Source organism: Mus caroli, chromosome 7, assembly GCF_900094665.2.
Source record: "Mus caroli chromosome 7, CAROLI_EIJ_v1.1, whole genome shotgun sequence".
Lineage (NCBI taxonomy): Eukaryota > Metazoa > Chordata > Mammalia > Rodentia > Muridae > Mus > Mus caroli.
In genome coordinates, this window is record NC_034576.1 from 58890649 (window position 1) to 58903653 (window position 13005).

At 41.0% G+C, this 13005-nt stretch overlaps 1 protein-coding gene across 2 annotated transcripts in view; it reads left to right on the forward strand.

The window, feature by feature from the left end:
- The window catches only part of Oca2 (OCA2 melanosomal transmembrane protein), a 266465-nt gene that overhangs the window by 34891 nt on the left and 218569 nt on the right, over nucleotides 1-13005 (forward strand). The window contains exons 3-6 of one of the 2 annotated variants that reach the window (XM_021168684.1): nucleotides 4768-4836; nucleotides 8121-8309; nucleotides 10845-10902; nucleotides 11971-12043. In XM_021168684.1, coding sequence (XP_021024343.1) covers nucleotides 4768-4836; nucleotides 8121-8309; nucleotides 10845-10902; nucleotides 11971-12043 — 389 coding nt within the window. Of the gene's footprint in view, nucleotides 1-4740; nucleotides 4837-8120; nucleotides 8310-10844; nucleotides 10903-11970; nucleotides 12044-13005 lie in introns of both variants that reach the window. The other variant, XM_021168683.1, reaches the window with a different exon arrangement.

The window sequence follows — 13005 nt, forward strand, 5'->3', positions numbered from 1 at the left end:
AGAGGCAGAGGCAGAGGCAGAGGCAGAGGCAAATGGATCTCTGTGAGTTTAAGGACAGCCTGATCTCATAGCATGTTCCAGACCATCCTGACCAAGTAGTAGACTCTGTCTTATATACAAGAAAACAAAGAAATTGGTAATGCCTTAATTTTTTTCTCAGTTTTGAGGGTTAGATTTAGGGACATAGTGTTTTTGTCAACAGTGGTTTTTTCTCAGCAGTTGAAATACAGACCTCTGCTGCCTGTTTTCCAGGATTTCTGCTTAGAGTCTCACTGACAATCTCTGAGGTGTGAGGTCACTTCTCTTTTCCTGTTTTCAAATGACCCACTTTGCCTGTTACCAAGCTAACATCACAAGTTGTAGCAATTTTGCGTTCTTGTGTTTACCCTATTTGAAGTTTGTTGAGATACTTGTACTTCCACATTTATTTCTTCTATCAAACTTAGGTAATGTTTAGCCAGCATTTCTTCAAATACTTTCCCCCCCTGCTTTTCTCTCTCTTCTTTGAGACTTTCAAAATACATACATTAGTGACTTCAGTTCCACAAATGATCTGATCTCTCTTTTTATCTTTTTTTTTTTTAAATTTTCTGTTATTCTCCCACACTTTATACTTTGTTTTATTTTAAAGTTTTCTCATTTCTTCCACCTGCTAAGTCAGCTGCTAAGGGTTTCTTGGGAGGCTGCGGAGATGGCTTAGTAGGTAAAGTGCTCCCTGCACAAACATAATCACCTGAGGCTGGATCTGCAACATTCACATATGTGTTAGAGCTGGTGACCTGTGGCCTAACCTAGCACTGGAAGGCAGGGGTAGGCAGAGCCTATGAGCTCAGTGGCTGACACGGGAGCCTAGGTAAATGATTAGTTTCATGTTTGATGAAAAACTTTGTATCAAAAAGTACGGTGAGGAAGTAACTAAAGACGATGTACCAACATCATCAGCCTCTGGCCTCCACATATACTCAGGTGCACACCTGTACACACTCACAGAAACACATGCACACACACAGGCACACATACATGCATGCACACACACAGGCACACAGGCACACAGATATAGTGAAGTTTCCAAGTAATTTATATTTTTGTTCGGTTCTATTTGAAAATGTCAATCTTTTTGTTGATATTCTAAATTTTATTCATTTTTCCTTTCACTTGTTGCCCTTAGCTTTTTTGTCTATTTCTTTTAGGGTCTTATGGCTATCAGGCTCACCTGGAAGCTGCACAGACATGCTTGATCTGCAGTTTCTCTGCCTGTACCTCCCCAGTGTTGGGATTATAGGGGAATGACAACACACTTCATTTATACTAGACTGGGGATTGAAGCCAGATCTTCATGTGTACAAGGCATGCACTTTACCAAATGAGCCACAACTCCAGGCATGTTTTGTAGATATACATTATTAGGTACCTTTTTACTGATTGGCTGGGTACACTTGAGTTTGGAGATCAGTTTGAGATAGGAGTCTCTGACCCTACCATGTGCTTACTAAGTGTGAATTTTGTTTGATCATATATAGGGCATTTTTGATTTTCTGATACGCATGGCTGCTTTTGAATATCTTACTTTCCCAGGGAGAAAATACTCCTTGTAAAGGTTTAAGTGGGGTTGGGGCAGAGGGATAGGTGAGAGAGGGGGTAGTGGGTGGATTAATTAAAAGGAAGGATGTATGAAGAAACATTATAGAAATCTCCTGGTTTATTAAATTAATAAAGGTAATATCCATAATAACATACAAAATAATACATATAATAATATGTAAGTCTTTAATTTCTAGAGAAGTACCCTGCACGAGTAGGTGATAAGACTGTGCTCAGAAGGCCTGGGTTATTAGGTGAAAAATCTCAGTGTGTTAGTCAGATGATTCTTCCCTTTGAGTTATTGGCCAGGGTGGCCCTCAGAGGCACACAAAATAACACAGGCTACTGACATTGTTCTGGGTTGCCCACCAGAACTGCTTGATGAGATTCTATTCTTGAAGACACCATGTTCTTTGGATGCAGGTCATAGAGAAATCAAGCATGGCTAAATAGGAAACCATTTCCATGCTGGCTGCTTACACAGTGACAGAAGGTGCTAACCAGAATTGCTGGGGCAGAAACGACATCCACAGTTTTAACTGGCACTAAACCTTACATGTTATGACACTGACCTTCCTTGAAAACTTTGTCCAATGTTGCAATAGTGGCATATTTATTATCGGAGTAATCAACTGCTTTCCAGTTAGAGCTGAGGCCTGCTTCACAGGAGAGATTGCATGTCTTGTGGGTTGTGACCGAGGCAAACCTCTGTCTCCAAAAATATTCCCATTACGTTTCACAACAGTAGTAAAATTACAACTATGAAGTAGCAAGGAATAGAATTTTATGATTGCTAGTTACTGCAATATGGAGAACTATAGAAAAGAGTCACAGTATTAGGTCAGGAACCATTGCTATAGAAGAAGCTGGAGGGAGGCAGCAAGAATGAATATCCTCAGACTACATTGCACAAATATGTACAATTTCAAAAATTAAATAAAATATTATTTAGAAAAGACTTAAAATTTGGAGCTGTGATGAAAAGATGGACCATCTAGAGACTGCCATACCCAGGGATCCATCCCATGATCAGCTTCCAAATGCTGACACCATTGCATACACTAGCAAGATNTTGCTGAAAGGACCCAGATATAGCTGTCAGGGCCTAGCAAACACAGAAGTGGATGCTCACAGTCAGCTATTGAATGGATCACAGGGCCCCCAATGGAGGAGCTAGAGAAAGCACCCAAGGAACTAAAGGGAACTGCAACCCTATAGGTGGAACAACATTATGAACTAACCAGTACCCCAGAGCTCTTGACTCTAGCTGCATATGTATCAAAAGATGGCTTAGTCGGTCATCACTGGAAAGAGAGGCCCATTGGACTTGCAAACTTTATATGCCCCAGTACAGGGGAACGCCAGGGCCAAAAAGGGGGAGTGGGTGGGTAGGGGGTTGGGGGGGGAGGGTAGGGGGGACTTTTGGGATAGCATTGGAAATGTAAATGAGCTAAATACCTAATTTAAAAAAAAAGAAAAGACTTAGTAAAGGTAATAATATTACAAACTTACACATTCTAGGCTACCTTATTTTTTTAAAAAAAAAAAGACTAAAAGGAAGTTTTAAAAATGTTAACAGTAAGAATCTTTGACTCTTAAAATTATGTACAATTGTTTAATTTGTTTATCATCTTTTGTGTCTCCAAGTTACTCAAAATTAGTATAGGCACATGCACTTTTCACTTATATCACATTATTTCTGGCCTAAACAAAAACATACGTTCATGTATATAAATGTATGCATGTGTATATATGTGTGTATATATCTCTGTGTATGTGTACTTGTGTGTGAGTGCTTGTATATATACAAGTATGTGTTTCTCTTCACATGACTGAAAAAAATAGAAGCACAGAGTAGTTCAATTATTATAAACAAGGTCCTTGAAACAGCTAGCTTTCCCAGACGTACTATGCAAACACTCAGGCTACAACAGAGAACAGCTTGATATGAGGTACCACACTGGGACACTTCTATAAATGCACCAGAAGACCTGAGTCAGTTATGGGAGATGGGGGAGCCAACCTATCTAATGATTCAAGCCAGTTTGAGCTCCAAAAGCATGCTAATTATTAAATGACATCTTTCCTTCCCTTTTTGGTGTGCCTAAGCCAAGACCTCTATCCAGTGTTTCTATCTTGACATCTTCCCTTGTTTTTAGAAGCTCTGTTGAACAGGGTTCTTGGGCACCTCTGTTCTCTATAGGAAATGGTGTAGAAGTCACACTCTTGTTCTAAGTAGACCCCTTTTCTGATTCTTGAGATATGATAGTTGTTGTCAGACACAGATAAGAGCCGGACTTTTACTTATCCACAAGATGAAAAGCTTCATTCTCCAGGTCTCAGGTAAACACTTGCACGAGAGAAAGCAAGTGAAATTATTTTTCTTAAATTCCTTCCTTGATGTCATTTGCTCATTTATAATCTTAAAGAATTGCTGTTATTCCCTTGGGTAAATGGTTCATAATAGCCATAGCACCTCTGTATGGTATAGGCTCTGCAAGACAGGTAATACACTGGCGTTTAAGGTAGTTAAATAGGAGAATGACTTCTTTAACCTCTGATGAAAACTCCTTTTACCTTATGTTACAAACGGTTACAATTTGCAGTGTCTGGTTTGAGTGATACCTTTATGGTGGCCTTTCCTCCACTGGAAAAGCTAACATAGCAAAAGGGCATCCTATCCAGGGCAAATGTTTGTTTTGTTTCAGTGGTGACTAATATGCTTTGTCCCCAGACAGCAGTTCTGATTGCCATCTCATTCTGACCTGTATGCCCTGACTTCTGATGCCTGTTCTTCTGATGGGAGCTATGAGGACATGTCCCAAGACATATCCTGATCTCAGGAGACAGAATTTTCTACATATAAAAAGACCTGAGCTGCATAGAAATATTAAGGTGGCCACTGAGTTATCTGCTAAAGTGGGCCTCAAAGTTTCAGTCCATAACAGACGGCCTTTCATCCAGGAAACTGCTTTGTACTTTTGATCTGCTTCAAGCTGGAAAGGAGAGTTCTCTGTAGCTGTCTCTCCTAAGTTCTGGCTTTTACTGCTCAGAGAGAACTCTGGCCATTTAGATCTCACTTATGTCTGAACCAAGCAGTGCACTCCTGCAAGCATCAGCCCACCTTGGTGATTCTGGTTTCTTCCTTCTCTTTCCCAGGACTCACTCACCTTTGTCTCAGTTCAGCTCCAGCTTAAAAGACCTTTCTTTTAAGGAAGACACTCCTCTGCTCTGGAATTCATCCCAAAAGAAAAGGTGAGTTCTTTCCTTTTAAATTAAATTAATAACTTCCTGGAAAATATCTGTGGTGCTCAGTATTGTTTGCTTCACAAATGATGGTGAATTCTTCCTGAGATAAGATTTTTTTTATTTGATCTCTGTCAGATCTCTGACAGGCTATTACAGTAGATATTCATAATTTGAGATTGTATTCTGTGGCTTGTGACTATGCTTTGGGCATAACCCTGGAATGATGACCTCATAAATGTGTGCACTCATGCATGTAGACAATTCTGACAGGCTGTCTCATTGACCCAGAGGCTTAACCCTTATCCGCCAGAATATAACTTAATTCTCTTATTCTTCTCTGAGAAATAGCTAAAAGCAAACATCCACACACTTATTTCTTTTGGTATTTTTCTTGAATTACTTGGTCAATTATTAAGAGCTAATACATTTCCAATGTGCAATTCACCACAAAGCAGCAATGTACAAGCATTTGTCCTGGGCAGAGACATGGTTTGGGTGTTAGCTTGGTTCGTGCTGGAGGCCAGAGCAAGCTAGAAACCAAAACTCAAGACAACTTTGCTTACATGATATTCTCCTTTTCTTCTTATGCATGAAGTGAGTTAAGATATTGGTTGTGGGCTTACCTGACAATCAACCCTGTGAGCTCCAAATGGTGCAAATATGACACAAATATCATATGCTAATAGTAAGTAGCTTTATGATTAAACTCAAGGCCTCCTCCACAAGAGGGAACTCGTACTTGGCACCATAAACATGGTCAAGACCCTGTGGCTGGGGTAGGCATGTATACCCCACTCCTGTTATGTTGATAAAAATGAAAACAGCATCCAACTGTTTCCTAAATACTCATGCAGCTTTCACTCCACACCAAAGGATTCTTTTAAGACTTATTGTTAAAATTCATGCTTTGGAGATTTTATACAATGTGTTTTGATCATATTCACCTTCCTTTTTTCATGACAATCACCAGATTCACCCTCTATCCCTTACCTTATCAATTTTGTGTTTTCATTTCAAAAACAACAATAACCTCTTGAGTGCAATTTGTGTTGTTCATATACTCTTAGATATGTGGTCATCCACTAAACACAGAGAAACCAAGTTGTTAATGACTGGAAGTTTTATCTCTACTGGCTAGTGCTGGAAGGTGCTATACACACTGCTAGAAGAGAAAAGAAACCATCAATCTCACCTGCTATCATATCACCATCTGATAACTACTATCATGACTGTTCTGCCAAAGAAAGCTAAAGTCCAGAGAGGAAGTCTCTATGGAGTGCTTCACCACAAACGGGACATCTATATCCCCCCTCCTCCCAACATTCAGAGAACAATATAGCATAGGAGGTATAAGGAATCAGAGAATTTGAAAATATTGTTTTCTTGACATTACAGGACCATTGAATGAACTCACAACAGTTTGAGCTGTCTGTAGAAGGTCTACACAAGATCAAGCCACTCTGTTTGTAGGGAGGGTCATGAACTTACACAATAGGTGAGAACTATTGGCAGTTGGCGGCTGCTGGAGGAGAAAGAGTCAATTTTCTTAAGGGTGTGGCCTCTCATAGATTGTCATGCTCTAGTAGATGACTCTACACACCTTCACATGCGTGCTCTTGCGTGCACACACACACACACACACACACACACACACACACACACGGACCACTAATTGAAACCAGCAGACCATAGAGGGAAAAAAAAAAAGGTGATATGAAGTCAGCAGAGGGGATGTGGAGAGTTCTAGAAGAATTTGGAAGGGGAAATAAGGAACATGTATTGTCAAAATGCATAGGATAAATGTGTGAAAGCCCAAAGAATGTAAAAATAAACATAAAAAATAAAATTAGAAAAGATATTGGTGGTGGGGAAATCTTTTGTCTACTTTTTACCACCTTTCCTTTGTTACAACTTGAATAGTAGTTTATTTCAACTTGAATAATAGTTTATCATGAAAATATCTATTGCTTTTACAGAAGGACCCAGTGTCATTTCAGAGCACTCAGGACAATGGCACTGGCTTGGAGAGTGCTCCATACCAGAACTAACATGGCAATCACTCACCACATGTGATGTTTCAGCTTCAGTTCTCCAGCTGTGCTGGCACAATTCAAGTCTCTGGAGCAGATGTGTAGAATCCATTTCTACTTGTCAGAAAGCTCCAGTGTGTCACCCTGCTGTACACAGTGTAGACAGCAACATGCTTCTCAAAGAGAACAGCTTCTTAGCTCCAGTTCTATTGCAGTTGTGGGTTCTCTCAACAAATAAAAGGAAAGTGATAATATTTTTCAAGCATGGGCATTTTCCAGTCACAAAATTAATTAAAACGATAACTATTTTCAAAACCACTTATCTTGGCCCCTACATTGTGGCTAAACCAAATTAATTTCTATCTCTAAGTTTTTCCTTAAGAATAAGATAATTTTTTTTATGTGAAAAAGTCTTCAAACTGTGGTAAGCATTGAGAATCACATTGCCTGACTAAATGAACATGTGACACCAGATCTCAGCTATGGTTAAAATTAAGGACATCATCACATGGACTAGGTCTAGCTAGAGAGTGCCCATGGACATCAAAGAAGAGGACATAAAGGGAGGAGCATGGACTGGTCTGAACCAGAAGCTGCTGGGCTAGAACATCAGATAAACCATAAGTCCTCTTTCCTTCATTCAGAAACTGAATGGCCCTACAAAATTTGAGTTGAATGTCTTCAAGAAAGACACATTGCAGGAAGTATGAGACAATGCCATGATGTCTATGGTCCTGTCTCATTGCTGTGACCAAATGCTTGACAAAACAGTTTAAGGAAGCAAGGGGCCATTTTGACTCACAGTGCAGTTTATCACGGTGGTAAAGTTACTGCAACAGGAGTGTCAGGCACCTGCCATCAAAAAGCAGAGAGAGAGAGAGAGAGAGAGAGAGAGAGAGAGAGAGAGAGAGAGAGAGAGAGAGAGAGAGAGNNAGAGAGAGAGAGAGAGAGAGAGAGAGAGAGAGAGAGAGAGAAGCCATTGCCCAGCCAGCTTTCTCCTTTTTACTTTGTTGAGGATCCTAGTCTGTTGAATCATGTTACCAATATTTGGGTGGTCCTTCCCAGCTTAATTAACGAGATTGAAATCTATCTTGTAGACATGCTCAGGGATTTGTCTTCTAGGTAATAATTAACAATCAGTGTCTTCTAGGTAATACTGACAATCAGTATTAAGTACCACAACTTCTTTGAAAGACTAGCATTGTTTTTGAGGGAGATATAATTTCAGGAAATATAAAACAGTTTTTTTTTTCTTTCCAGGTCACATCTCATGCCTGTTCATCCCCCAGAATTCATAGCTACTGAAGATTCCTGGGAAAATGGCCTTACTGCCTGGGAGCAAAAATGCATGCTGGGTAAAGAGGTTGCAGATTTGTCTGCATTGGCCTCCTCAGAGAAACGGGATCTTGCAGGCAGTGTCCATCTTAGAGCCCAGGTCTCCAAGCTTGGGTAGGTGGATGTGGAGAGACAGCTCTGACAGTAGATAATGGCTGCACATAGCTTTCTGTCTGCCCTGAGGCTTGCCCATACTTCACCCTTTCAAAAGCCTAAGGTTTAAAGGAGGATAAACTTATCCTGTTTAGCCAGGCTACATCCCCCCCCACCCAGTATTATCTGTTCTTCCCTTAGGCTATGGGAGACACATAGGTCAGCCCTGAAAAAACAGCAGGCTACTGACCAACCACAAGGAAGCCTGATGAAATACCCAAGTGAGCTACATTTCCTATTCATCCTTTCCTGCTTATGAGTCTGGCCAGTATCTTCTTGACAAATAGAATAATTGGATTTAGAGAACCCTGTGGTGTTTTCAAATTTATGGTCTTGTAGAATTTAGTGTCCTCCTGTGTGGTAAAAAGTGGGAGCCTTAGGCTTCTAGGGCAAGGATGGAGGGATATGTGTGGGAGGGCTAAGAGGATTTTCTGGCCTCCGGAGCTGCCCGCAGAGCATCCTAATGTTACATAGTTCATCTGCTTCACTTCCTTCTTCACATATACTTTTTCGGAGAAAGTTCTCCTTAGGTCAAAGTGTTTGAAAGCCCATCTCCAAGGAAAGACCAAGGCTTGGGAGCTAAAGTCAGTAGTCCCCATTTAAGACTTGAAGTGGTTGGGTGACTATGACAGGGCTGTGTATAGTTACAGTTAGTGTCACAGTTACCTCCTGTGACATGGCATCCCTTCACTCCATTGCCTTCTGTGGGCTTATTCAAAGATAAGGTGTATGGCCAACATGTGATGAAACTGTCCAGTGTTGTGATGCTGTGTCACTGTGTTTGCTGATTGGTCTTTTCTGAAGATACTGGAAGGGTTGGTGGACTCAGTTTTAGGCCTCAAGTATATTTATCTATGCTTATAGAGGTCTAATGCCAAGTCATTACCAAGTCACCCTATTGGTCTCTGAACACTTGTGGCAGTTATGTGGAGGAATAGTGACTGGAATCCTTTCCTCTTGACCATGAGCTGTCTCTTTCTAACCTGTTTCCTACCCATTGACAGCCTCTTCACCATGATTGCTTTCAGCTATTCTTTTAGGCCTAATACATCTTTGGCTCACAGATATGTTCTGAAATTTTACAAATCATGAAATTTATATTTAAAGATCTGACTACAGAGTCATTGGAGGAGAGGGTTGAACCCAGTCAGTAACTGTATATATAGCTCTGTATAACAGAGCAGCTGAATGCAATAGTCTCACTCTTGGGGATAAACTCAATCAGGAGATAAGAAAGTGAAGAGTGGCTTATTACTTGGCAACAAATAAGGAAGACACTGGGCGAGTCTCAAAACAACGTCTCAAGTAAATCCAACAAGGGGGGGCTTTGTTAAGGGAATAGTAGCACTTTCATCAAGTAAGACTCATCTTACAAATGTCTCTGGGCTGAAGGTTCTTCAGCTTGGCAGGCACTTTGTTACTGTGACCTCTTAGACATAGTCTATAGTTAATTATGAGTCTTTATTCTAGCTAGTTGGGACGAACCAAGTACTGAGGAACCCACATATAGCCCTGAATGTCTAGAACATAAGGTTTTTGAGGGCAGAAACTAAGTCCTGGTATCTTGCTTAGCAGCTTCAGCATAGAGGGAGGGACTTGGAGTAAGCAAGCAGCTTGAATGTAGCTGCAGAAGGTTCTAAACCATCAGGCTGAGATAAAGTTGGCTAGGATGTCCTGACCTTAGGTTCCTAGAAAAGCTCTGAGTAATTTTCTATGGGATTCTCCATCAAGGAGATCAGATTGTAGTTAAATATGAAATGACCTCAGCAGAAATACAAGCTGGAGGAACCTCTGGATAGTCTTGTTCCATCACAACTACAGTGTCATGTTTCCTTAACATCACCTGCTCAAACCCTGGTGGACGAGGAACTCCTCTGGGCAGAGACTGTAATAAAATGGGTTTTAAGTTTGTTTTTGCTCACCTAACATGCCATTGTGGAGAGTATCTGCTCTCTTATACATTTCTCTGAAAGGCCGATCTGCAACCGAAAGCAACTTTGGAGGCATGGCTAGTCTTCTGAATGGGCAGCAGCTTTCTGCAAGCATATAGTACTACTCCAAAAGTACCTGTGGGGTTGCTAGCAATAAGTCTAGATAGTACCAGGCATGAAGAGCAAAGACATTTGTAAGGGATGCTTTATTCCGAATTGTCAGCTCTGCTGTACGTCACTTATGTAACAAAAATTACACTTAGGATATCTCAACTATACTTTAGACTTTAAAAACAAAAGCCATTTAGAGTCCCAACTTAAGTAGGATCCGGCAGGACAGAATTTGGAAGAGTGAAAGGTTATTTGTCAAATCGTTAAATCTAAGAGAGTGCGAAATAAAAGTTTACTGTTTTCAAATCTCCAGAATGACTTTCTAACACATAAGGAACTGAACAAGCGAACCAAGTAATCAGAAACTGTCCCAACATAGGCTCTCTTGCTTCATGCCCAATCCAAACAGAGGTTGGTGCTCTGTGTGACTCAGGGCCTCCCTTTTCTCTTGTAGGTGCTGTGTGCGCTGGATGAAGATCACAGGCTTGTTTGTTTTCGTGGTGCTCTGCTCTGTGAGTACCAATGTCATCCAGAACTATTGGACCAGTGTGGGTCCTGGGGGCCTTTCTGGGTGGACACAGCCCTGTGTGCTTTGGGGCGGATAGCATCGGGTCCTGAGGTCTGGGACCTCGTGTTAGCCCTGATTGGCTGACTTCTTTGAAGGGGACACTGAGTATGCGTGACATGGCAGGCTGAGGGGTGCTGATGGAAGCCTGCCCTCAGCAGCACTGGTTGGGCTTCTGTGTGTAGGCAGGAGTCTGTGTATCTCTCTGTAACATGTAGTCTGCAAAAAATGACACATCTCATTACTGCTGCCTGAATGAGCACAGTCAGCTCCTAAGACCTGTGTGTGGGGGTCCAGAATCAGGCATGCTCACGTCATCCAATGGAAACAGATATCCTGAACTCTGGAAACCTCACAGTTTAACTACATTTTGGTAGTAATGTGCCCCTGGATTTCTACCACACAATTGTGTGATTCTAAGGCCTTCACTAAGAAGAGATTGAAGGTTGCTGTGATGTCAAAGGAGGGGGTCAGAGTTCATCAGTTTTTCCTTATGCCCAAAAGACAACTTGAGGTCAATCTTTAGGCTTCAGTTTTTGTTTTTTGTTTTTTAACTTGTAGACACATCTGAAAGAATTTGAGAAATTGCTTTGAGCTTCCACAGTATGGACTCTTATCATTAATTTCTTTAATCATTTTCATTTTTTTAAAAATAACATTCTTTGCAATTTCCACAAACATGTTACAATGGTCACTGAGGTCCATTCCTCTGTTCTAAATAGGAAAGTGACACGTATGCACTTTGACAGTTTAATTTGTGGCTGGGTATTTAGGAGCTGTCAAAACACACTTTGGAAGTGTGAATCCTTAAAATTGAAAACATCAACAATCAAGGGTCATCGCAGCTCTGATAGGTCGATGAATAAAAATATTTTTACATCCTAATGCTGTTAGTGCAAGCTGGTGAAATGCAGATGCATAAATCACACCTCTACTTTTAACAGTAGTCAAAATTATATAAATTCTATGGTCTTCATATTATAAATATATAATTAAATATTTTTAATGGTTACAGATTTTATTCAGCCTGTATCCGGACCAAGAAAAGTTCTGGCAGCTGTTGGCTGTGTCACCACTGGAAAACTACTGTATCCAAAGTATGCATGGGATAACAGTTATCCATGGCTAAAATTTGCAAGGCAAAGCCATTCAGAAATGATTACACCTGTTAAAGAGACCCGAACACAGACTGTCAGCGTCAGTAATCCTTCTACATGTAGTATTTCTTCAGGATGTACCTGATGGGCAGGAGGTTCAGGCTTCTCAAAGGTCTAGTGTCACACGTTCTGTGCTCATCTCCCCTTTCGTCTACCATTTCAATACAGATAATTTCTATTGGCATATCTTTATGGTTCTTACCTCTGACCACGTCTTCTGTTCAGCTACTATTTTTGTGCCTTCATTTTCTCTTTTCTGTGGAAAACCATCGTATAGGATAGTTGGGTACTGGATTTCATGCTGTTTTTAAAGGTAGAGATAGATCACATCTTTTCTTCTGCACTACTTGGAGGGTTGATGTGAACCTTGTCATACATCAGCTGGTGAAGGGAGTGTTGGAAGCCTGGAGTGAATGTGTACTGTCTGACTTTAGTATGACCATGTCAAGAACTCTAAGGCCTCAGATTATGGGAATTGCATACAGTTATTGACAGTATGTGCAAAACTAACAACTGTAGCTTCATCCTTGCACATGTCAGCAACTTGAGACTCCTTCCCTCCAAAGACCTCCCACTGAGACTAGCTAACTCTTCCTCCCCCTGTGCCTCACATAATAAATGTGGTGAATTTCTGGGTGGTATATTTGGTGTCCTCTTTTAGAGTGAGCACAGCCCACCTGATCCCAGCTTCTCTGTATATATGGCTGTCCTTTCTCCATTCCTAATCTGCTCCAGTCATTTCCAGTACCATGCCATGCAGAGCATGGTGAGTTGAGCCTTGGAAGAGGAGCTTCTAACTATGGGAGAACCTGCATAGTCAGTCAAGTCCACACATCCGAGAGAAACTTGCAGAGAGAGAGAGAGAGAGAGAGAGAGAGAGACAGAGAGAGAGA